Raw genomic sequence first — 27,117 nt, forward strand, 5'->3', positions numbered from 1 at the left:
TTTAAAGAAAACTTCATACCAGCTGTTAAACACTTGCTCACTGCCATTGGTTTATGTCATCCGTGGGTGTGACCCGGATGCTCCACCTACTTTGACACCAACATTTTCTTTATGACAAATTTCTTCATTCAGCCAAATCAGTGAACATAGAGTGCTGAGTTGCCAACCCTCACAATACTCAGGTGTTTATGGCAAACTTGCTGCAAATTCGCCACTGATTATTTTCACATGCAAAATGAGCTTTGCTGCAAATTGTCCAATGGTTTGCAGCAGGTTCACCACTACTGGTGAAGAGCATCAAACTTCTGGAAAACATTTGCGGTGAATCACAAGATAATTTGCATGTGAGTGCATAATTTGCGCATGTTTGCAGCTAGTTTGCCAGAACTCTAGATTTTTGGTAAGGGCAAGCTGGTGCTAACTTTACATCTGTACAATTATTTGCAAAGTGAAATTATCTGAGCCTGTGTAATGTGATTTTTTTTTAAAACAATTGAGTTTTGTCCATTTTAGAGCTTGACAAGGAATTGTATAGAAGAGCTGCATAAGAGTCTTAAAAATGGCTGCTTTTGTGTTTCATAGAAAAACTAAATAACAATATTTAAAAATTATTTTAAATGTGTAAGACTTACAGAAAATATAATACGTAATATGTATGAAAATGTTATTCCTTGTAATATTAAAGATTTATGTTTTTTTTTATTTAGAACTAAAGCTATAAGTTATAAATTATGTTAACACTGTTACAATCTAGAAAGAGTAATTAGTAATTAGTAACATAATACTTTTTAATGTAACCTCCCCAACATTTACATAATCAATATAACAGTGTTGGGAAATTACGAGGTGCTACTGCCACTATAAATGGCCTGACTTTATCAAATACACCTAACACAGTAGGAAATGAAAGAAGTTTAAGTCTTAAAAACCTCTCTTAACTGCAAAACTGAACGTTCATAAAGTTAGGAAAATGTATTAAAGTAATGATTCAGTGGCAGACTCATAATGGTAGTGGGTGACATCTAAAAGTGTTTCCTGACACAAAGGAGGAAGACATCCTACCTGGATCTCATCAGATGTCAGGCCTCCTTTCATGTCACTTCCCTTTTTGTTGGGTGGCGGAGGGGCTGGCTTGTGAGCAGGTGGGAGGTCCGTCCTGTTGAAGGAAAAGAGAAAACAGTCTGACACCTGGCACCTATATAGAGCTTTCATGCGACCGTGGCTTATGCCTTATATGATCGGACGTAATGAGGAGTCATGCCCATGTCTGGCTCCCCGGCCTTATGGGGGTTTGATAGGCATCTCTTTATACTGCCTTTGTTGTAGCCCATGCCATTTCAGGCCTGCCCTTCCAATGGCTCTCACTAGCCAAGAGGAGAAAGATAATAAAACAGGATTGTAATGGGCAAAATGGATTCAGAGGGGGTCTAAGAAGAAAAGAGTAGTGGAACAATGGTTTTGGATTTGTGGTCCATCAATATCCCCATAAAACCCTAAACCCTAAAGTACCAGATAAAGTCCCAGATAAAGGCTTAAAACAGAGCCCACGGGTTTGATAGATGTTTTGAGATGGCCTTGGCAATGGGGCACAGCAGGGTAGAGTTGCACTAGGTACTTACTAACTATATAAATGTAAAATTAAAATGCGTTTAAAAAAACAAACAAATAAGTACAATTATTGAAGGCCAATAAATAAATACATAAATCAGAAAAAAACTGACATTATTGTAATTTGTTGTGTTGAAACCAAGCATGCACAATGAACAGGGTTAGTGAGACAAAAAAAAATGGCAAAATATGAGCTCACTGATCAGTCTGCCCATTATTATTCCTGATTGGAGGCTATAATATATATTTAGTTTATACATGGGGTAACGTCTTATCTAAGCTGAGCAGTTCAGTGTACTAATATTTTAAAATTGCAAGTTGTAACTTAGAGCACATTTTTGTTTCATATAGGTCAATGCTACTCAACACATGGCCAGCATACTCATTATATAAAAAAGAAACGTCCTCTCTCTTTCAACTGCTTTTATTTTCAGCAAACTTAATATGTGTAAATATTTGCACGAACATAAAAAGATTAAACTACTAAGAAATAAACTGAAAAAGTTTCACAGAATAGTGTCTAATGGAAATTGAATAATGTGTCCCTGAACAAAGGGGAGGGTTGGCACTCTTCCACTAAGGCACTTCCAAGTTCCCGGACATTACTGTGGGGAATGGCCCTAGCCCTCACCCTCCGATCCAACTGGGCCCAGACATGCTCAAAGGATTGAGATACAGACTCTTCACTGGCCATGGCAGAACTCTGATATTCTTCTCTCCAGGAAATCATGTACAGAATGAGCAGTATGGCTGGTGACATTGTCATGCTGGAGGATCATGTCAGGATGAGCCTGCAGGAAGGGTACCACATGTGGGAGTAGGATGTCTTCCCTGTAATACACAGCATTGAGATTGCCTGCAATGACAACAAGCTCAGTCCAATGATGCTATAACACACCACCTCAGACCATGATGGACCCTCCACCTCCAAATCGATCCCGCTCCCGAGTACATGCCTCTATGTAACACTCATTCCTTCGATGATAAATGCGAGTCTGACCATCACCCCTGTTTAGACAAAACCACAACTTGTCAGTGAACGAGCACTTTTTGCCAGTCCTCTCTGGTCCAGTGATGGTGGGTTTGTGCCCATAGGTGACATTGTTGCTGGTGATGTCTGGTAAGGATCTGCCTTATAACAGGCCTACAAGCCCTCAGTCCAACCTCTTTCAGCCTATTGCAGACAGTCTAAGCACTGATGGAGGGATTGTGCATTCCTGGTGTAACTTGGGCTGTTACCATCCTGTATTTGTCATGCAGGTTTGATATTCGTATGTACCGATCCTGTGCAGGTGTTGCTACACGTGGTATGCCACTGCGATGATGATCAGCTATCCTTCTGTCTCCCTGTAGCGCTGTCTTAGGCGTCTCACAGTACGGACTTTGAAATGTAATGCCCTGGCCACATCTGCAGTCCTCATGCCTCCATGCAGCATGCCTAAAGCACATTCAGGCAGATGAGCAGGGACCCTGGGCAGTTTTCTTTTGGTGTTTTTCAGAGTCAGTAGAAAGGTCTCTTAAGTTTTTATAACTGTGATCTGAATTCCATACAATTCATCGTCCTAAACTAACGTGTAAGAGCAGTACATATGCGTTAAGCGCTAATGTAGGCTATGTGTCTTTTTTTACATCTATTTATTTTTTGACATTACATATGTTAGCCAGCAGGTGGTGGAAAAAGGTAATTTTTGTTTTTAATATCAGCAGTTGGTAATGTAAAGTGAATCCGTCATTGTTTACATAGAACAGCGCTCCGTGATCGCTCGTATTACTACTACATTACTAAAGCTAGGAAACAGCTTTAAACGGCTTTAAACATTAAGGCTCATCACGGCTGAGAGACACAACAGCCTGATTGATTACAGAACAAGATGCTTACCTCTTACCAGAGTTTCCACATTGGATACATACTGTTTAAAATGGCGGAGGACATTGCAGTTTCTATAGTGAATGACTCTTGTGCAGGAATACTCCCGCTTGGACGGCTATTTTACCACTGAGAAAGCTGAACTGCAGAAAGCTGACAGCATCTCTGCTTGGGAGTGGCAACAGGTGATCGCACATGCTCCGTCTCTCTTTCTTTCTCTCTCTCTTTCTCTCTCTCTCTCACACACAAACACACATCCATCCTTGTTTATCCAATAACTTGTTAGAAACAGGACAAGCCGTGATACTATTTCTGAAGTGATATATTTGAATTACTAACGAAGGCTTGGACGCATCATTTGTTTTGAACCAGCAACAGCAGATTCTGATCGGCCGTGTAAGAAAGTAGTTCCATGCACAAATGCGTTTTTATGACTATACTCGGTTTTTCCTAATTTTAACAAATTGACTTGTTCATTGAACTCTTATATATAAGCAATATCACACTAACAATCATGCTATATGGCCCTAAATCAGCACTGATGTGATTACCTATGGCACTCTGCCTGTGGACGAATCACAGCAGTGCTGATGTAGGTCCATATCGCACTCTTGCTCGTGTGATATTGCTTATATATGTATATATATATATTTGCAGCCTTCGAGGCAACAGGGACCCAGCTTTGTGGCTCATGAGCTTTCCAAAGTTGAATAGCCCTGACCTATGCAAAGCTGCAACTTACACACGGCTGGTGCAACCCACCCTAGGAGATGTACAGCAGGCAAGGTGCATTCACTCATACGCTGTCTGGCACTGCTCATGAGCCCTCAATAGACACTTCAAAACACCTGGTTCTGCGCACACCTGATGAGTTTTTACAGAATTCAGGCAAAACACTCAATACTCCATTTGTTTTGAAGTACTGTAACCAACCACAAGTCACCGAGTTTAGCAAAAAGTTGGGAACAACATCTGGTGAGTCATAAACACGGCAATTTTCTGCACTGTAATTCCATTATTAAAGCCTGAAAATTCAAATAAAAGCGAGTTCCTAGAGGAAAACTCAAAAGCAGATGTCAAGTTTCCACACACACACACACACACATATGCTAATGCATAAGCACATATGCACCCACACAAATTGTAACAAGACTGCGGGGGCATAAACAAATGCCCCTTTGCATGCACGCTTACACACACACACACACACACACACACACAAACAAACATGCTGTGCAAGAGTTACCATCTAATTTCCAAAAAGTCTAAATTTCTCAAACATGTTAGTAGTCACACATCCTACATTTCATTCTGACAAGATGTCTATGCTGATAGATAATGGGTTTATATGTGGGAGAGAGAGAGAGAGAGAGAGAGAGAGAGAGAGATGGGAAGACAGCCTTCTGAGCAAACTCAAGTTAATTTTGATTCCAACCAATGCCTCAGACTGGCTATGTCTGATGGAGATGCCGCTTTTTAGTAAGTCGGCACATTGCATTACATTTTAGAGTATTGGAACATTTGGTAGCAACATGTCGACTTCACATGTGATCATGTTGCTTAGACGGTGAAATTTTAGCAGATTTTTGTGGCTCAACAGTGTGAACTGGCTTACACAAATGCACTGCAGCAATATTGAGGTGTTGTAAGGCGTATTCACTTTCGCCAAGTTGCTGTTCCCTGTCAAAAAGCTACACTTTGATGCTGCGCTGATTTAGCACTTTTGGAACAACTATTGGTGTGACCAGCTGTGAATATGTGTGCAACACGTCAATGAGATTGACCAGAATTTATAGCCTCTGCTGGTGACATCATTGGATGCACTTGTAGCAGGGCTATAAATAGATGCGTCACAGGTGCATCGTCAGATCTTTTGTCTTCAGATTATTCTGTGTGTGATGTGCTTCTTGACTGTCATAACTTTCTACTTTCCTCTGTTAGGAGTTAGAATTGTTAGACAGTGTGCAGAAACCTTTCTCTGTCTCTTTTCTTTGAAAAAAAAGAAGAAAAAGAATGACTGATAAACAAAGCAAGCGGTGTGTGTTCCCATGTTTATGATCTGTTTACAGTCAAAATGCTTCACACTCATCTCGCTTACTTCCAAGAGCCAGCGCCCACTCTTTCATCGTGGGGCTCTCACATAGATCTGGCTGAGGAGCGAGAGACGGGTTCATCCCTATCGCTCGCTCTCTCCCCAGATCCAGCTGATCCTTCTTGTAAGCCTGAAGCGCGCTTCGGCGCCTCTTTGGTTCACGAGGGGACGCTGAACCTCTGAACATTCCACGCACAATAATAAAGCGGCTGAGGAATTACTCGAGGTGATTACTCGGGCTGTGGCCAGACTACAGTTAGACTGGCCACATGAACAAGAGACCCCCAAATGCTCCAAACTAGAAAATACATTTTTGTCTGGTGGCCACAAAAAAAAAGGGAAGGGAATGCTATATCAGTCCCTTCCTTTCTTTGATGTCCTCCATGACAAGCTCTCTCTTTCATGGAGGAAACCTTATACTTCCCGTGTCTTCGTGCCCTCATATTCGACTAACGCCACTGGTAGAAGAGACACTTGGGGGTTATCTCTCACCTGGCTCGGCATCATCACTAAAGAGACCCACTCTCCCCACAAAGCCGTGCAGGACCACCTCCATGCTTGTGGAGAAGGCTTATCAGGTAGCAGGTCAGGCTGGTGCTGCCCTGCACACTATGGCAGTGTTATAGGCATACCAGCCTGATCTGTTGAAGGACCTGAGTGCAGGCACCATGGTCGACAAAGAGGCTTTCTCTGAGCTTTGTCGAGCCACGGATCTGTCTCTCCGCGTGACCAAGCAGACTGCCCGTGCCATTGGCCGGTCTATGTCTGCTTTAGTCAGCACGGAGAGACACTTATGGTTCAACCTGTCGGGCATCAGAGACAAGGACAAATTTTCCTTCTCGATGCCCTGGTTTCGCCTTCTGGCTTATTTGGTGATGCTATGAATGTAGTTATCACCAGGTTCCAGGAGGCGAAATGTCATGAGGAAGCCTTCGGGCAATTCCTTCCGCGCCGCACTCAGGGGGAGGGTCCGTCGGACACCCAGCCCCACCCCGGTCCTTCTAGAAGGGAGGCTCAGAAACAAAGCGTGGCAAGTCGTGCTCCCCCTCGTAGACACTGGGGACTGGCTCGTCACCCTCATCAGCCCCCAAAGCAAGACCACGGTCTTGCGCCCAGCCTTGTTGGGGTAGCCCCCTTGGGACAGGGCATGTGTATCATCCACTTCGACCCTCCCGATACCCTCATGAAACCTCTCCATTCCCGCCGCCTCTGGTGTTTCGGGAGTTAGAGGCTTCCAGTGAAATTTTGGGTGAACCATTACTTCCTGCCTTAGTCAAGGACACGGAACACTTGATATCCCCTCAACAGGAAGTGTCAAAATTAATACCCATCTCAGAGAACCTGGCAGCGTGGAAACTTCTGCCAGGTATTTCTATGTGCTAAGAACAGAAGAAAAAGGCTACAGAATTCAATTTGTTCGCCGTTCCACTACCGTGAAACCGGAGCAAGCATTTCTACTGTGGAAAGAACTGCTAAATCTCTTGGTCAAAGGGGCCATAGAACATGTTCCCCTTCCAGAGAAAGAGTCAGGTTATTACAGCAGATACTTCCTGGTTCCCTAGAAGGGTGTGGGGTTGCATCCGATCTTAGATCTTCGAGGCTTGAATCGCTCAATCAGGGCGTTCAAGTTCAAAATGCTAACTATCAAGACAGTCGTGTCCCAAATCCAACATCATGATTGGTTGGTCACGATCAATCTCATGGATGCATACTTTCATATAGATATTCTGCCACAACACAGGAAGTTCCTGAGGTTCGCTTTCGGGGGCGAAGCCTTCCAATATCAGGTTCTTCCATTCGGCCTAGCCCTATCATCCCGCACATTCACGAAATGCATGGATGCAGCACTGGCTCCTTTGTGACTCCGGGGCATCCGCATTATGAATTACATAGATGACTGGCTGATACTAGCACAGCATCAAGAACTGGCAGTTCAGCACAGGGATATCATCTTACCTCATCTGGTTCTTCTGGGTCTGAGACTCAACGTCAAAAAGAGCATTCTCTCTCCCACTCAGGGAATTACCTATCTGGGCGTTGTTTGGAATTCGATCACGATGAGGGCACAATTGTCTCTCGATCGAATCGTGTCCATTCATAACACCCTGAGCAAAGTCAGGCTAGGCCAAGGTTGCACTGTTCGTCAGTATCAAGGAATACTAGGTCCCATGACATCTGCGTCCTCGGTGATCCCTTTGGGCCTTCTGCACATGTAACTGTTTCAGTTGTGGCTCAAAGCCCTGAAATACTTCCTCCAGCATTAGAGACTGCCATGTCCTGGTGCAGGTGGGAAACACAGCAGTAGTCTCTTACATAAATCATCAAGGAGGTCTACGTTTACGCCAGCTGAACAATCTGGCACGTCAGATTCTCCTAAAGGCCCAGGGCAAGCTCCTGTCAGTCAGGGCAGTTTATATTCCTGGATGCCTGAATGTGGGAGCAGATTTGCTGTCCAGACAGAAAATACCGACGTGGAGTGGAAACTCCACCCCGAGGTAGTGGAAAAAATCTGGGTGAAATTTTACAGGGCAGAAGTTGACCTATTCGCCTCTCAACAGACAGCACAATGTCCCCTCTACTTCTCTCTGAGTCACCCAGCCCCCCTGGGTCTGGACACGATGGCGCATACATGGCCCAGAATGTGCCTGTATGCGTTTCCCCCGGTTTCTCTGCTCCCGGGAGTCTTCGCCTGCAAGGGTCTTTCCTCTTACTGATAGTGCCATACTGACCGAACAGGGTATGGTTCTCGGAGATAATGTCTCTCCTCGAAGGCTCGCCGAAGGAGGGACCTTCTGTCTCAGGCACAGGGGACAATATTTCATCCCCAGCCCGAGCAGTGGAACCTTCATGTATGGCCCCTGAAGTGTACCAACTGAGGGACACTGCGCTTTCACCTGAAGTTATCGAGACCATTCTAAGTGCTAGGGCTCCCACTACTAGAAGAAGTTACGCCAATAAATGTGGTGTCTTTGAAAGATGGTGCAGTGCTCACAATTCAGATCTTGTTAACTGACAGATTGCTTCAGTTTTGGACTTTCTGCAGAAAAAATTGTCAGCAGGCACATGCCCCGCCACTCTCAGGTTTTACATGGCTGCTCCATCAGCTTGCCACGCCTTAATTGACGGGGTGCCGTTGGGGAGACATCCTCTGCTCGCTCGCTCGCCTCGTTCGTGGAGCCATGCGACTGAGACCTCCTGCTAAGACCACGATCCCTTCATGGGACAGCAATAGTCCTTGAGGGCCTGGTTGAAACCCCCTTAGAACCTCTAGTGTCAGCATCTGATAAACTTCTGACTCACAATATGGTTTTTCTTAAGGAAATTACTTCTCTAAAAAGAATTGGAATCTACAGGCTCTGTCTGTCTTGCCAGCCTGCTTAGATTTTTCCCCAGGAATGGCTAAAGCAATTTTGCACCCTCATCCTGACAACCTGCCTAAGGTTCCTTTCTCGACTGTACATCCGGTCACTCTCGAAGCCTTCTGCTCCCTGCCATTTACAATGCCGGAGCAGGAAAGACTTCACAGACTTTGTCCAGTCCGTGCCCTTCAGACTTATGTCCACCGCACTAGCCAGTGGCATAAGTCAGAGCAACTATTCGTTTGCCATGGGGGCCGCAACAAGGGGGCGGCTGCAACCAAGCAGACTATGTCACATTGGGTGAGGGACTCTATTGCCCTGGCCTACGAGGCGCGTGGTCAAGCTTCGCCAGTAGGTAACCCCCAACCAGAGGGGTTGCCTCCTCTAAAGCCTTGGCTAGAGGTGTCCTTCTGCAGCATGTTTGTGATGCGGCAAGCTGGTCCTCTCCACACACATTCATAAGATTTTATAGAGTGATTTTCGTTCCACTCCGGGCTCTTATGTCCTTGAGTCAACATCACAAGCTCATGTCTGAGACCTCTCGCGCTCTTGTGAGCACAATTACACAACCGTAAGTGGTCCGGCCATTCATAGTGTGGTGGCGTGGGTATGTACACATATACAACATTATTTGCTGTTTCGATATTTGCAAACATGCAGTTTTTTAAAGACAACCAAAGATTCACCAAATATGAGTAAAAATGTAAACAAATAAATATATATATTAAATACATAAACAAACGGCTCAAGACAAATGTTTCAATTAGCCAATACACCCTAACATTGTGGTTTTACCAACAAACTTTAAACCATGTTGCCATGCTAATGCAGTACAATTCTTGGGTAAAGAGAATGATAGGCTACATCTATATGTTAGGTTAGAATTTAATCAGTAGGCTATCAACATGTACAGTTCTTATTAAGTCACCATTTCCTTTATGATTCTTTTAAGAATTTGTAAGCACATTTTTTAATTCACTAGTTAGTTTTAAAAGGTCAGTGTAACACGTGAATTTTTAAATGCATGTGTCTATCTCAATTACTATGAGTTTAAAAAAAAGTAGCATGCATGATAATTAGAAGTGACCAATAAGATGGCTTTATTGTGTTAATTTGTTTTTTTATTATTATTTTTTTAATTACTTTCAATTATCATTAAAATTGATTAAATCTGTCAGTGTCTATATGAATTCCTTATTGAGCACGCTTGGTGTGCACCTCTTATTAGAGAATGCTGTTGCAAATTGTAAGCTCAATTCTCCATTATTGAGCATGTGTGCCTCTCCCTTGTGATTGGTGCACTGTGCGATAAGTATTTGATTGATAAATGGTGTTCATAAAGAGGACTTTGTGTTTGTTATCTTGCCTGTAAACTATTTACTGCTTCTCTTGCATTTCATTTGGATAAACTCTGCAGCTTTGTTTTCTCTCTCCTGGTTGTGTGTTTGGTTTTTTCACTCTTGTGCCAGTTCCCAATAGTACCAATATTGATCCGTACTATTAGGTTGAAGTGCGCTGATGTGGTTAGCTTAGTGTATAAGAACCTTTCTCACTGAAAGTAAGGCATTTATTTGGGCTTTAGTGGGGTGGTTTATAAGAGTTCCAATTTTATATTTTTAATTTAATAAATTTACCATTGCAGGTGCAGTGTTCCCCTGTAAAATGCTAGCTGCTGTTTCTTCATACCTGTTTCTTTACATCTGTTCCTGTGTGCTGTTTCATCAGAGTGATCTCTAACATGTTGGGCTTAGGTGCATTCAATAAGATCCAGATCGGGTTACGTGATCATAACATAGGAAATTGTGCTAGAAAAGTAACTTAACTTACACTTACATCAGCATATATAATCCACATTAAATAGAACTGAAACTGGAGCTGGCAGGTCCAAAGATGTGAAACTCATGCTGAACTTCTACCTTATCTCCAGAAATGTTTGGCTTGTTATTCGTTTGACATTTGGTTTCTTCTACCCGCACTTTTTGGAGCCGACAATTTTACAATGATATCATTAGTACAATTAGTTTAAAGAATATATGACTACATCATACAGGCAAAAAACATTGAACTCGTTATGCGTTATATATCATTATTTCATATAAATGTAAGCACAGCGTAGTTCTAGCGGGAAGACTAGCAGCTGTACATCATCACATCATTAGCTGGGTAATTCCTAGCCAATCGCATGTAAGCCATTGCTTTATAAGTCCGCTCACAATCTATCACATTGCTGCTTCGGTGTGCTAACACTGCAACCTCCACCACCCCACCACCACCAGTTGAGCCCTGTCCCGCACAGGGGTAGGCTCCTCGCCCCTGCCTCCTATCTCCGGCAGGACATGACGGTTCCGGGTACAACTCCCTCGGACCGCCGGACGGGGCCTACGCCAAAGAGAGAGACATTACTTTCTGTTTTACATCTATCAAATAAATGGCATCTTAAACTTCACTCAAGCCTGCGTGTCTTCCCGATAGAACAGTCAATTCTTACTGTAGCTGGAGAATAATGCCTAAAAATGTTCAGATGGGCTTTCATTAATTAGCGCTTGTAAGGGGCGTTTGAAAATTCCACCCACAGGACTAAAACGTTGGAGGTGTCCAAGTATTCATTCATTCATTAATTCAATGAAAGTGTAAGTTCTGCATACAATTTCCAATCTTTAAAATGTGTAAAAAAAAAAGGACGTGTTTAAGACAGAACACGCAAGGCATTTGCATTGGACACTTGGACACCAGTGACGTTTTAGCACAGTGTGTGGACTTTTCAGGCGATCTCTTATGAACCATAAGCAAATATTTAAAAAATATAACATTTACCCTGCTAAATATGATTATGCAGTCATAATGCATTGATGTTTTGTTTTAATATAATTTGTTTGGTCTATTTATAATGATGTGGGGTCACTGAACTCTCAGTGGGATGGAAAATGAGACTACCACTCTTACCATGCTGTCACAATTTAGGGGGGCAGGCCTATTGTCAGGGGCACAAAAGGTCATTTTTCCCACAGTACCCTTAAGCAAAGCACTCAACCCTGAGTCACTCTTGGAGAACTGTCTCTGAAAAGAGCAAGCAGTATTTTATTTTTTATAAAAACAAAAATTCCCACTGATGCTTTCACTGCTCTAGCTCAAAAGCCTAGTGAGCTGGCTTCAGAAAAACATTTTAAGGCATTGTTGGTGCGCTCTTGATGCAAAGACTATTCAGTAAGAAACATAATTATGCTGCCTCCTAAGATAGCTTATTTTGGCCAGTTTCTATGACAGCATTGTATCACAGATAGTGGACAAAGCAAGAAACATTTTATTCTCTTAGTTATGTCTGTGCAATAGTCTGTACTGAGGTGTTTTGTGCTGTACTGGACACTATTAAACTGTCCACAATTGTTCTGTGTTTTCTGTGCAATCGATATATTATATTAATGATTTATATTGATTTGTTAATGATTTATATTGATATCAGACAGAGACATGATGCAATTAGAGCAGGTTGGGTCATTCTGACCTGTGTCCTCAGAAGCTGTTCCCATCTGACCACTGCTGTCAGATGTCAGATGTAATGCTGCTATGTAGCATCCAATCATCAGCTGCCTTCTGTCCTGACACTGACATGTTCCTCTGTCTAGACACTATTAGTGCCTGTATTTTACAGTATTCACATAGGCTACATTAGGTCTTGTCTAACATTAGATCTTTTTAAGTCTAATCTAAAAACCCACCTTATGGGTTTATCATCTTATGGTGTTATTTTATTGTATTTATACTATTTATAACACGTTGTTCAGTTTTGTACAGCACTTTGGTCAACATTTGTTGTTTTTAAATGTGCTATAGAAATAAACTTTGATTGATTGATTGATTGATCTGAGTTTTAACACCTGGTAAAATAAGATCACAATCTCAAAGTGACTTGTTTTAGAAATTATCTCTAACAATCTCTAAAGTGGTTCAAAATCAATTAGCTGCCTTGCTGTCTACTTCCTACACAGGAAGCTACCTTCTAAGGGGCCATTCACATAGTAAGGGGGACCAGGGTTGGTTGGCTGTCTACAGGTGTTGGTTGGAGTTAATTTTGAAAATATTTAATATATTTAATAATATCTAAATGTTCACTTTCTTGACCTATACTGATGGGTTTGCTCTGGGCATCTGAATGTTCAAATCTGTTATTGTGAAGACAACTTTTCATTTTATCTACATCAAAACAAAAATTAAAGTAAGTTCCTAAACATTTTATAAAATATTGATGCCAATAAAAAACTTTTTTATACATATTTTTATTTTAGTTAATAGTGATGAGCAGTGTTGGGTTCAATCCAATTACAAAGAAATTAGTTACTGTAATCTAATTATGTTGCTTATTTCATATGTATTATTTATGTAGAAAACATGAATTATGGCCCTGTAATATAGACAATATTTTGAATTTGTTGAGTGGAATTTCTTTTAGAAATTACGTTAAAGTAATTAGTAGTGTGATTTATTTTAAATGAAGTAATAAATACAATTATCTGATTACAATTTTAGAGAAATAATGAATGATTTGTAGTTTATTACTGTTGTTAAGTAACTTATCCAAAACTGGTTATGTGTATAAGATATATTTTGATATAAAATTTGTAAGCCTGTGATAAGAGGTTGACTTTCATAATTTATTAAAAGAGTGTGGGGTTGGTGGGCACAATAATTTTTAGGTGGGTTATCAAATTGTTTATAAAAAATAATACAGTAGATAATAATTCATAATCTTCATACACATTATTTACCAACTTAATACCTCTAAATACACACATATATAATTAAAATAATGTATAATAAAATAATAATAATTATAATAAAAATAATATTACATATTAATATTAGGCTTATTATACATATACAAGGTTCAAGCCAAGCCAATGCTAAAATTTGTTTCTTATTGTCATGTTGTCTGTTGTCTTTTGTTTTTGTGATTTTATTTTGAAGTTTAGTTTAGTTTCTGTTTGGTTTTTGTAGTCCTTTGTAGTTTCATTTTATGATTGGTTTTCCCCTGATTAGTTCTCCTTCCCTGATTATTTCCCCAGGTGTTCCTTATTCCCTTGTTTGTTCCTTTTTGTATATAAGCCCTTTTAGTTTCCTTATTTCCTTGTTAGTTCTTACATGTTTTTGATGCTCTGTGCCAGGTCTCCCTTGTTTTGCTTGTTTCTGAGTTTTTCTTTATGTTTTTGAATAAACTGCTGCTTCTAGATCCTCATTCTCCGCCTGCTTCGTCACAGAAGAACTAACCAACCATTATGGATCTAGCAGCTGTCAGAATTGAGTGTAGAGGAGGAGGGTTTATCATCTCCTCCCACTGAGGTCACCCCCCAGACTTCCATGGCTCGTCCCCCTATGCCTGCCACGGCCAACGAGCCAACGCCCACGCCTGCCACGGTCAGCGAGCCAGAGCCCACGGCCACCGAGCCAGCATTGCCAGCTCCATTCGCTCAGAGGAGGAGGAGGAGGAGAAGAGGAAAAACTTCTGCTCCCCAGTCTCCGCCTGCCACGGTCAGCGAGCCAGAGCCTACGCCTGCCACGGTCAGCGAGCCAGCGCCTGTAGCCTCGACCGTCCCAGAGCCAGCGCCTGTAGCCTCGACAGTCCCAGAGCCAGATCCAGCAGCCATGACCGTCCAAGAGCCAGCGCCTCCTGAGCCTTCCAGGGCTCGCCTCTCAAGTCTCTCGAGTCTTCCAGGGCTCCTCCTCCCGAGCCTTCTAGGGCTCCGCCTCCTCCCAAGTCTTCCAGGGCTCCTCCTCCCAAGCCTTCCAGGCCTCCGCCTTCCAGGGCTCCGCCTCCCGAGCCTCCCAGGGCTCCGCCTCCCAAGTCTCTCAAGTCTTCCAGGGCTCCTCCTCCCGAGCCTTCCAGGGCTCCGCCTCTCAAGGCTCTCGAGCCTTCCAGGGCTCCGCCTCTCGAGCCTCCTAGGGCTCCGCCTCTCAAGTCACTCGAGTCTTCCAGGGCTCCGCCTCTCAATTCTCTCGAGTTTTCCAGGGCTCCATCTCCCAAGTCTCTCGAGTCTTCCCGGGCTCCGCCTCTAGAGCCTCCTACGGCACCACCTCCCTCAGCTCTGCCTCCCGAGCCTTCCACGGCTCCGCCTCTAGAGCCTCCTATGGCCCAACCTCGCTCAGCTCTGCCTCCCGAGCCTTCCACGGCCCCGCCTCTAGAGCCTCCTACGGTGCCACCTCACTCAGCTCCGCCTCCTGAGCCCCCCACGGCTCCGCCTCCAGGACCTTCCATGGTTCTGCCTCCCAGGCCTCCTGACCCGGCCCCTGTCCTGTGTCCTCCTCCCAGGCCTCCTGACCCGGCCCCTGTCCTGTGTCCTCCTCCCAGGCCCCCTGACCCTGTTCCCATCCTGTGGCCTCCTCCCAGGCCCCCTGACCCGGTCCCTGTCATGTGGCCTCCTCCCAGGCCCCCTGACCCGGTCCCTGTCCTGTGGCCTCCTCCCAGGCCTCCTGATCCTGTTCCCAACCTGTGGCCTCCTCCCAGGCCCCCTGACCCGGTTCCTGTCCTGTGGCCTCCTCCCAGGCCCCCTGACCTGGTCCCTGTCCTGTGGCCTCCTCCCAGGCCCCCTGACCCTGTTCCCGACCTGTGGCCTCCTCCCAGGCCCCCTGACCCAGTCCCCATCCTGTGGCCGCCTCCCAGGCCCTTGTGCCCACTTGGACTGCCTGTCTGCCCCTTGTGCCCCCTTGGACTGCCTGTTGGCCCCCTTGGTCAATTTGTTTTTTGTTTTTCTTGTTTTGTTTTTACTTTTTGGAGCGTCTGGAATCCGCTCCTTAAAGCGGGGGCTCTGTCATGTTCTCTGTTGTCTTTTGTTTTTGTGCTTTTTTATTTTGAAGTTTAGTTTAGTTCCTGTTTGGTTTTTGTAGTCCTTTTGTAGTTTCATTTTATGATTGGTTTTCCCCTAATTAGTTCTCCTTCCCTGATTATTTCCCCAGGTGTTCCTTATTCCCTTTTTTGTTCCTTTTTGTATATAAGCCCTTTTAGTTTCCTTATTTCCTTGTTAGTTCTTGCATGTTTTTGATGCTCTGTGCCAGGTCTCCCTTGTTTTGCTTGTTTCTGAGTTTTTCTTTGTTTTTGAATAAACTGCTGCTTCTAGATCCTCATTCTCCACCTGCTTCGTCACACTTATACTGTATGTGATTATTATTTATTCAATTATAAAAAAAAAAAAAAAAGTTTAGTAAATATTAAGTTAATATAAGTAAAAATTGTTAATATTACAGTAATTCAAATTTGTAAATGTGTATGCATTCATCATAACCATATTAATAAAAACATATTAATTACATAATCATTACTCATATTAATGATAGATGACAAACGTGTTGTCCTGGTTTAAAATAAAATGTTGTTTGTTTTCTCTGTGTTGTTTCTCTATTAAACATATAGTGTTTTAACACTGTCAACCAACCCCAACTATTTGGTGACATAATATGCTTGTTTTTTTACCTAATAACTTAAGCTTTTAAGTGCTTCTTATGTGAAGCACACGGGACACTCGACTCACAATGGATTCCAGTAGACTTTGTTGTTCGCATGTTGCTAAGCTAATGACATGTTAAAATGCTTACAATACATAGCACACAAAAATATTGTGTAAGATGTGTCAATTTTAATTAGATCAAACTATTTATTGATGCTTTTTAGTATTAAATAAAATATAATTGCATTTATTATTATAATTATTATAATGTCTACCCTTTGGAACACACTTTGTTGGGAGTGCACCTATAATGCCTTAAAATGCTGTATAAGGAGTTACAACACCAGTCAAAAGTTTGGACACACTTTCAAACACCCACTGTCAATGTAAAAATTACACAATTACCATGAACACATACAGGATATTGAGAGAATATAATACTTAATATTTCATTATATGAGGGGAATTTAGATATCATATGATTTAGTACTTATTGTGCGTTACAGATGTTTGAAATTCAGTTCTCGGACACGAGGAACTGACATTAGTAGTGCAATAATTCTGAGGTCTTGGATGATGTTAAGCAAAGAGGCACTGAGTTTGAAGGTAGGCCTTAAAATACATCCACAGGTATACCTACAAAATATTGATAATTTTGCCATAAGGCCCACAGCAGTGTTTAGCATTACAAATAGTATTATTGGGGTCTGGGTATCTCCGTGAGTATTGACGCTGACTACCACCCCTGGAGTTGCGAGTTTGAATCCAGGGCATGCTGAGTGACTCCAGCCAGGTCTCCTAAGCAACCAAATTGGCGTGGTTGCTAGGGAGGGTAGAGTCACATGGGGTAAACTCCTCATGGTCACTATAATGTGCGGTTCTCGCTCTTGGTGGGGCGCATGGTGAGTTGTGCATGGATGCTGTGGAGAATAACATGGGCACAAACTACATCTCAGTGGTAATGCGCTCAACAAGCCAAGTGATAAAATGCATGGATTGAGGGTCTCAGACGTGGAGGGAACTGAGATTTGTCCTCCGCCAACTGGATTGAGGCGAGTCACTAAGCACCACAAGGACTTAGAGCGTATTGGGAATTGGGCATTCTAAATTGGGGAGAAAAGGGGAGAAAATGTTCAATTATAATAAATAAATAAATGATTAGTAATTAATGGTATTATTTATTTCTAACAAGTCTATTTCAATTCAAATGAAACATTATTAACACCATAAATTGGACTAGGTACTTCAAAGCCACAGAATGACCCAGGTGTATAAACTTTTGACATGTAGTATACCTCACTAAGAGATCAACATATTTCATATGAAAGGAGAACCAGAACAATTTTGAAGTGTGTGTTTGTGTGTGTGTTTGTGTGTGTGTGTGTGTGTGTGTGTGTGTGTGTGTGTATTTGCATGTGAAATTGAGACAGAAACAAAGAGATTTACAGAGGAATAAGTCTTGACAGACAGCGTCAGTTCAGGATGCACCATTATCTTTCTTCAAAGGAACACAATAATGAAAGGCAGCTAAATAATTCAGAAACTTTCTCTTTCCTCCATTCCTGCCTCTCTTTTCAGAGGACAAGGATCACTCTCTCTTTGATCCCATTCTGAATTCCACTTGCTCACTCTATAGAGAAAATTGATGTAATTATTGATCCAATTAGACTTATGAGGTACCACCGTGGTTTACCTTTTTTCTCTTATTGAGTTGCAAGCAGGGATGCAGAATAGTGCTTTAATTCAAATGTGTACCAGGCATGGATCACAGCGTTGAACAATCGATTTGGCCACTGAAACCCATCAGGAAAGAAAGGCCTCAGACACAGCAAGTGGAAAATAACTCACGACTCAACCCGATGAAATCAGGTCTGTTGCAATTTAACTGCAATTGCACACACACCAATCACCATAAACACTTTAATATTTAAGAAAGAGAGTGATTCAAAATATGATTATCTCTCATTTATGAATGAAGGGGAGAATAATTACCGAGTGGAAAAAGAACAGTTAGCAAATTAGCTAGCTTATCATCACCTAAAATAAAGATCATTATAGTTTTTATAACACTTAGGTTTAATTAAATTAAATAGCAAGGGGACACAAACAAAAAGCTATTAAAAAATGACACAATTCACATCATGGTAAAGGTGTAAATACACCTAATGTAGCCAGCTGACATCAACATTTCTAATTAAAATCACAAAGCTGTTTCACATGTCTTCATCTGCGACACTCTGATTTCACCTCTGTTTTCCAGGTTTGTATGCCATTCACAATTTAAATTCAAGTTCAATTACTGAATTTGAATAAAAGGTAGCACACATGATTCAGAATTCCAAATGTGAATTTACAGGTGCAATATGTAAGAATTTTCATTCTCTTTTAGAATATACTCTTTTAGGAGGGAAAATACTCTTTTAGAAATACTCTAAGTGATCTGCAGAAGCACCCAGGGGAGAAAGCCAATGTAATCAACCATAAGGATCCAGCAGAGGTGAGGGATGGCAATCGCTTGACTCAGCTTGAACCATCAACCGTTTGTCTCCGAAGAGAAAATCTGAATGAGCGGTATGCACGTCCACTCCTTTATACCCATATGTCCAGGGGAGGGGCATGCAAATACCACTCGCCAATTCCCATTGGTCTTTTATCAAAGATCAGAGGTGTCTCGGGCTCTCAAGAGTGACTACATCGACACAGTGTCACTACATCGACACAATGTCATGTCTTTTGACTCAATCAGGTTTCAATGTAAAAAAAAACATTTCTCCCAAAGACAAACTCAGCAGTGATTGGCACCATTTTATTTTGTCACATGACTCCTGTGTCAAAACCTTTACCTTTTACTGACAGAGTTTTCTGAGTCTTCAGAACTGAGATCAGTCATTTTAAATTGATTTAAAATATGTGTTGCATATAGCAAAGCCAAAATACAACATCCACATGGGTTTGCATGAGGTTAAAGTGATTCTCTATCCACTGTCATTGTAGAAACAGATTGTGATATTCATTAAACATCACCTTTTAATTTGGGTGAAATATTCCTTTAAATTCTATGTTTTTCAACCTTGTTATTTATATTACAATACCTTCAGTTTATCAGGTAACGTGTGTTTGGGTGACTTAACATTATCATATGTAGAAGAACAGATGGGACAGAAATCTTTCATATTCAAATGTTTTGTTTACCGCAACATGTTTCTACTCTAACTCATTTGCCAATCTCAGAGTAATTATTTATCACAAGCCAGTCAAAATCCTAAAGTAAACACATTCTTGGACATGGCTGCAGCCTGTTCATGCATTATGGTAAACCATAGTAATTCCATTTGTCTGTGTCTAATGCGAATGTGAATCCAGTCTTCCATTAGGTAGGCTTAAAAGTATTCTGAAATTAATACAGGTTGATTGGCGCATCCAAATATTTGAACCTGCAAGAATGGTGTTGTAGCTATTGTTGGCAGAAGATGTGGCAGGTCAGGCTTTTACGAGGATGTATGGCTACCTTCACGACCTGCCCTTCTCCCTTGTCTGTCGGCCACAAAAGGCTCAGGGCAGCTTAAGAGGGGAGATTTAACAGGGATAGAGAGAAAAACATAGCTAATCCCTTCACCGAAAAGAGTAATCTATAAGGAAAGGGTTTTAGGAAGAAGGGGGAAATTATTATTTTGGGATCCTTTGACAAAGGAAGTGAGGCTATCAGTTGAGATCTAAATCAGTAGAGAAGAGAAACATATTTAAAAAGATGTCTGACTCTGACACTATTTTATCTTGACTCTATGAAAGAGTCACGATCTCAGTCTGGTCAGTCTTCAGAGAGCTATGAATCAAACCTCATCTCTGGTGCTTCCACTGATCTCTGTTGACCACAATCCTATTTGGTGATTTAAATGCTAATGAATGTTTTAATTGTGCAGTGGCGAGGAAATGCAATCTGATCTGGAGGAGCCAATCATCATCTCTTTGTCTCACCTCTGGTAGTCATTAATTTTCAGTAAGAGTTGGCGATTTGATTTGACATGATATCCATCCATCCATCTATCCATCAATCCATCATCTGGCACTGCTAATATCCTTCATGATAAATTGCTTGTCTTATGTCATTTGTAAATCATTTTGATTTAAAGCATCTGCTAAATGAATGCATGCAAATTTAAATGCTTTGGATCATAAAAACTGATCAGCTTTGGTGCTGAGAACCACTAGCAAATTTTGGGAGCTTCAAGGGAACCCAAAGCCGATTCATATTGTTATGTTGGGCTTACAATCATCCCTGTCATAGCCTGTCACTGTAACTTGCTTTGCTGGTGGTGCCTGGAAATAAAATTTTCATGGCAGAGCCTTTAATATCACTTCAGCTCTGGTTGTCAGAAGTCAATACCAGGACACTTAATGGCCAAACTGCTCTCAAAAATCAAATACTGTGACATTATAATCGTACACAGGAAGCTCACATTTAGAACTCTGGCAATGTATTTTATAGATTATTTACCTCCTATGCCAATGTAATATGAATTACTGTAGCATCACAGACTCAACCCTTGGCACATAAATTCTGCCTCATTGCATTGTGCTTGTGTATGTTTTCAAAAATGTCCATTCCAAGGCTAGATTTGAATCTCACATGTCTGCCAAAATTCAAATGGAAATGCATATTGAATTTGAAATTTAATTTCCAGCGTTTTATGAGTGACAACCCTGCTATATTAAAGAAGCATAATGGCAATGTCTCCATTTGCAATTTAGTTTCCTCTGTGCCATGATTCAATCCTGACAAAATCCAAATAGACTCGCAATCTTTTTTGCAATTGCCAACTGCCAAATAATAAAAATAAGACACCTACAATTCAGCTTTGGGGGTAGGAGTTGTTACTGTACTGTTACTTACTGTGCTGCAAGTTTGAATTAACAAACTAAAGTACTAAAAAAGAAAAGAACATATTGTGCTGTGCTTACTTGCAGAATAAGCTTTATTGTGCTTATAATACCTGCACAATCACAAATAGAATATAATAGATAGAAGAACAGGGAGTGTCTAGGTGTACCTAGGAGAATTGGTGCTGTTTTGGAGGCAACAAATAAATAAATAAATATATATATGTATTAGGGCATTTAATTATTCACAATTTTTAATATAATGAATTACGTTGTATACCAATTAACTAAGCCCGGCCGGGCACAGCCCGAAGAAGTGACGTGGAACCCCCCTCTACATCCCTTGGGCCCACCACCCATTGGAGGAACCGCAGGAGTCGGGTGCGCTGTCATATGGGCGGCAGTGAAGGCCGTGGGCCACGACGGACCAGACCCGGGCAGCAAAGGCTTGCTCTGGGGACGTGGAATGTCACCTCACTGGGGGGGGAAGGAGCCGGAACTAGTGAGGGAGGTGGAGCGTTACCAGTTGGATCTGGTGGGGCTTACATCGACGCACAGTTTTGGCTCTGGATCCGTACTCCTGGATAGCGGATGGACTCTATTATTCTCTGGAGTTTCCCAGGGTGTGAGGCGACGGGCGGGTGTGGGGATACTCACGAGTCCCCAGCTGAGCGCCACTACGTTGGAGTTTACCCCGATGGATCGAGAGGGTCAGCCTCCCTACGCCTACGGGTTGTGGGCGGGAAAACTCTGACCGTTGTCTGTGCATATGCACCGAACAGCAGTTCAGAGTATTCGGCCTTCTTGGAGACCCTGAATGGAGTCCTGAATAGGGCCCCAGTAGGGGAATCCATAGTGATGCTGGGTGACTTCAACGCACACGTGGGAAATGACAGGGACACCTGGAAAGGCGTGATTGGGAGGAACGGCCTCCCTGATCTGAACTCAAGTGGATGTTTGTTATTAGACTTCTGTGCTAGTCATGGATTATCTATAACAAACACCATGTTCGAACATAAGGATGCTCATAAGTGTACGTGGTACCAGAGCACCCTAGGCCGAAGGTCGATGATCGATTTTGTAATCGTGTCGTCGGATCTGAGGCCATATGTTTTGGACACTCGGGTAAAGAGAGGGGCAGAGCTGTCAACCGATCACCATCTGGTGGTGAGTTGGGTCAGGGGGTGGGGAAAGACTCTGGACAGACCTGGGAAGCCCAAGCGAGTAGTGCGGGTGAACTGGGAACGTTTGGAGGAGGTCCCTGTCTGCGAGATCTTCAACTCACACCTCCGGCGGAGCTTTTCAGGCATCCCTGCGGAGGTTAGGGACATTGAACCGGAGTGGGCAATGTTCAAAGCTTCCATTGCCGAAGCCGCGTGGAGAGCTGCGGCCTCAAGGTTTTAGGTGCCGCAAGGGGTGGTAACCCTCGAACACCGTGGTGGACACTGGTGGTCAGGGAAGCCGTCCAACACCTTAGGTGCTTTTGGTCCGCACCAAAGTGCTTCTGGAAAACCGTCCGCCACCTTAGGAGGGGGAAACGGGGAACCATTCAAGCTGTATACAGCAAAGATGGGACGCTGTTGACCTCAACTGAGGAGGTTATTGGGCGGTGGAAGGAACACTTTGAAGAACTCCTAAATCCCAACACGCCCTCTATGGTAGAGGCAGAGCCGGAGGATGATGGGGGATCAGATTCTATTTCCCTGGGGAGGTCACTGAGGTAAGTCAACAACTTCGCGAGTGGCAAAGCCCCGGGGATTGATGAGATCCGACCAGAAATGCTGAAAGCTTTGGATGTGGAGGGGTGTCATGGATGACACGCCTCTTCAACATTAGCGTGGAAATCTGGGACAGTGCCTAAGGAGTGGCAGAACGGGGTGGTGGTTCCCCTCTTCAAAAGGGGGATCAGAGAGTGTGTGCCAACTACAGGGGTATCACACTTCTCAGCCTCCCTGGTAAAGTTTACTCCAAGGTGCTGGAGAGGAGGGTTCGGCCGATTGTCGAACCTCGGATTGAAGAGGAACAATGCGGTTTTCGGTCCTGGCCGTGGAACAACGGACCAGATCTTTACTCTCGCAAGGATCCTGGAGGGGGCCTGGGAGTATGCCCATCCGGTCTACATGTGTTTTGTGGATCTGGAGAAGGCGTATGACCGGGTCCCCGGGAGATACTGTGGGAGGTGCTGCTGGAGTACGGGGTGGGGGATCCCTTCTTAGGGCTGATCCAATCCCTGTACGTCCAAAGCGAGAGCTGTGTCCGGGTCCTCGCACGAAGTCGAGTTCATTCCATGTGGGGTTGGTCTCCGCCAAGGCTGCGCTTTGTCACCAATCCTGTTTGTGATATTCATGGACAGGATATCGAGGCGTAGTCAGGGTGGGGAAGGTGTGCGGTTTGGTGGGCTGGGGATCTCATCGCTGCTTTTTGCAGATGATGTTGTCTTCATGTCATCATCGGTCCGTGACCTTCAGCTCTCACTGGATCGCTTGGCAGTCGAGTGTGAAGCAGCTGGGATGAGGATTAGCACCTCTAAATCTGAGGCCATGGTTCTCAGCAGGAAACCGATGGAGTGCGTACTCCAGGTAGGGAATGAGGTTTTGCCCCAAGTGAAGGAGTTCAAGTACCTTGGGGTCTTGTTCACGAGTGAGGGGACAATGGAGTGGGAGGTTGGCCGGAGAATCGGGGCAGCGGGGGTGGTATTGCACTCGCTCTATCGCACTGTTGTCACGAAAAGAGAGCTGAGCCAAAAGGCAAAGCTCTCGATCTACCGGTCAATTTTTGTTCCTACCCTCACCTATGGTCATGAAGGCTGGGTCATGACCGAAAGAACTAGGTCGCGAGTACAAGTGGCCGAAATGGGCTTCCTCAGAAGGGTGGCGGGCTTCTCCCTTAGAGATAGGGTGAGGAGCTCAGTCATCCGTGAGGAGCTCGGAGTAGAGCCGCTGCTCCTTTGCGTTGAAAGGAGTCAGTTGAGGTGGTTTGGGCATCTGGTAAGGATGCCCCCTGGCCGCCTCCCTAGGGAGGTGTTTCAGGCACATCCAGCTGGGAGGAGGCCTCGGGGAAGACCCAGGATTGGGTGGAGAGATTACATCTCCAAACTGGCCTGGGAACGCCTCGGGGTCCCCCAGTAAGAACTGGTTAATGTGGTTCGGGATAGGGAAGTTTGGGGCCCCCTGCTGGAGCAGCTGCCCCCGCGACCCGACTTCGGATAAGCGGTTGAAGATGGATGAATGGATGGAGGTTGATAAGATCATGAGAAACCTAAATTCAGTAAAGAGTGTCCAAACTTCTAACATTTATAAACATCATTCTGTCTAACAGAATTCAGTCTATAGAATGCACTCTCAATTTTAAATGAGTAAATACATAAAAACAAACATCAACAGACAAGCACAGAAATTGAAGTTCTACTGTAATTGAAACACTAGCAACAAGCAGGATGCCGGCAATTGCAAGAAGACCACCATTTATAAGGAAGGCAAATTCTGATCATGCAGACATAAACATACTTGCAAGGCAACACAAGGAGAGAAAAGAGACCAAATTTAGGGAGATGTTTTAGCATATTGAGCAGTGTGAATTTTAAAGCTTCTTTTTGCAGTGTGGGTCAGTCCTATGAGTAGTTTTAGAGCTAAAACTAGTTGAGAATTATTTCTGGGAATGATTGTTACACAAATAACTTTTCATCAAAAGAGTGTATAATGATAGTGGATGTGCACTTCAAAAAGTTACAAAAGGCAATTTTGCATTTTTGGCTACAGCATAGCCACCCAAATAATGTCTTTACTACATTTGTGGACTGGTAAAAGCAACAATAGACTCTAAAAATCAATGGAAAATGATACAAAATTCCTTTATACAAATCTCATTTTCTGAGATTTGTCAACGTACAGATCAACGTCCATTGTGTTCTATATGTTGTTCTGTATATCTTGGTGTTGACTGTGGAAAATTATTTTCAGAATACAGAAACAAATCTGAAAACGTGGGTTGTGAATATAAGACCCTACAGACTGTACGTCTATCCCTCACAGCCAAAAATGAAACATGGCATCTATCATGAGATTCTATTAGGATTTTTCCAGAATTCAAAACCATATTAATCCTACATATGCTCAAATGCTGCTCACACAGGGTTCAACAGACAGAATTGGAGGCCATCATGCCACACAGAGACTCTGTTAGGGAAAAATCGGAAAAGGGGTTGACTGGGAGGTTGTGGCCTTTACTTTCCTGGTGGGGGATTCTGGCTTCTCTGGGGCATCAGTCCCAGGGGCCTCTGTCTTTGTCACACAGCTATCAGCCACTGCAATGCTGGGATCCAGAGAAAGACAGAGAGAAAGAGCGGTTACTGAAGCAAAGAAAAGCAGTAAAGAAAGACAGCGATACAGCCAGAGAAGAGAATCCGTCTGAGTGCCTCATTTGTTTCCTAATTCATTCCTCTGAGACAAAATTAGCATGTTTTTTTTTGCCTCTTTGGGCCTGTGGATTGACTTCACAAGACAAATTGGGCAAAGCCGGCCAGGTTTTAGCAGACTATCCATCTTAGGTGCCATCTCACAGCAATGGCTGAAACGTATTGACTCTTGACATAGACAGAAGTTGCGAATGGGTGTATGTCAGAGCTACAGAAGAACGCTTCATTTTGACACTTATCGCAGCTGCGCAGGGTGATTTACATTTGCCGGCAAACATGAGTGCTCCATTCACCGATGGGTGGTAAATTCTGAATTCTTGGGGGAAAACAACAGTGCTACAAGTTCAATTATGATGATTTGAACGCCCCCTTATTTCTCCTTCAGAAATAATGACAGTCATGGAAAAAATCGAATTAGTTAGACAGAGAAAATAATGCTTTCTTATTAAACATGGAGGGGCGTGGACAGCAAACAACTAAAGAAAACAAACAACTAAAGTACTGAAATGTATAGTGCCATTGTGAAGTAACTGCCATGAAGAAGCACTAGAAAACAAGATTTGTATTCCTGAAGCAAATGCCACCCTAATTGTTTCCGGATCTTAGCTGGTTTTTGCTGATCTATTTGGTCTCTCAGCCTGCCCAAGCTGGTGTTCAGCTGGTTTGCCAACTCGTCTATCAGCCTGACCAGCTGACAAGTTTCCAACACCCCTCTAAAACCAGCAAACTAGCTTTTCAGTTTAACATTTTTGGTTAACTATCCCTTTGATTTTAGGTTTTGGTTCTGTGTCCTTAAATGTCCTTGGGTTATGGTGCTTTGGTCAGAATCCAGTCAGTTTAACAGACCACCTTCAAAGTCATTCTTTGGAGCGAAACCACTGTCCAGCTTCCAAACTGAAATATCAAGCTTTTAAATTTAGAAATGTTGGCATGGATTTTGAGAGTGTCTAATTTCATCCTAATTTCATCAATGAGGTAATTAGTAACTCAGGTGGATCTTGTGCCAGATTTCATGCACCCTCACACTGGATGCCAGGGCGATATTCCCATGAAGGACAGAAGCCAATGCTCTCATGTGAGGGATTAATTATCCTATGAGAAGGACAGTCTAAAACTACCTGCAAAAAACAAGAATTAAATAGGGATAAACTGCAATATGAAGGACTGTCTGATCCAAATAGCTCCAATGTGGGTTTAAACTGATATTAAGCTGTGTAAATACCTGCGTTTTAAGGTTTTTGTACTGAAGCATGACTAAAGAACTTGCTAATGGGACCCATTCGGGATCCAATTAGATTGTATGAGTCCATTTCTCCATATGGCAGAGAGGGAAAACAGTATGTCCACAAATGAAACTTCCATAATTAATACATGGCAAAAAATTATGTGAACATCTCTTTTTAATTAACAGGTTTGGATATTTCAGCAACACTCATCACTAACAGTTTCATAAAATCAAGCATACA

General features: G+C 42.9%; 1 protein-coding gene across 1 annotated transcript in view; it reads right to left on the minus strand.

Annotated features, from left to right (window-relative positions):
* Window positions 1–27,117, minus strand: part of LOC127661927 (nectin-1-like) — a 296,333-nt gene that overhangs the window by 52,695 nt on the left and 216,521 nt on the right. Inside the window, exon 7 of the mRNA XM_052152890.1 lies at window positions 1,063–1,156. Within this exon, the coding sequence (XP_052008850.1) occupies window positions 1,063–1,156 (94 nt within the window). The remainder of the gene's footprint in view (window positions 1–1,062; window positions 1,157–27,117) is intronic.

Source organism: Xyrauchen texanus, chromosome 21 (genome assembly GCF_025860055.1).
Source record: "Xyrauchen texanus isolate HMW12.3.18 chromosome 21, RBS_HiC_50CHRs, whole genome shotgun sequence".
Classification (NCBI taxonomy): Eukaryota; Metazoa; Chordata; class Actinopteri; order Cypriniformes; family Catostomidae; genus Xyrauchen; species Xyrauchen texanus.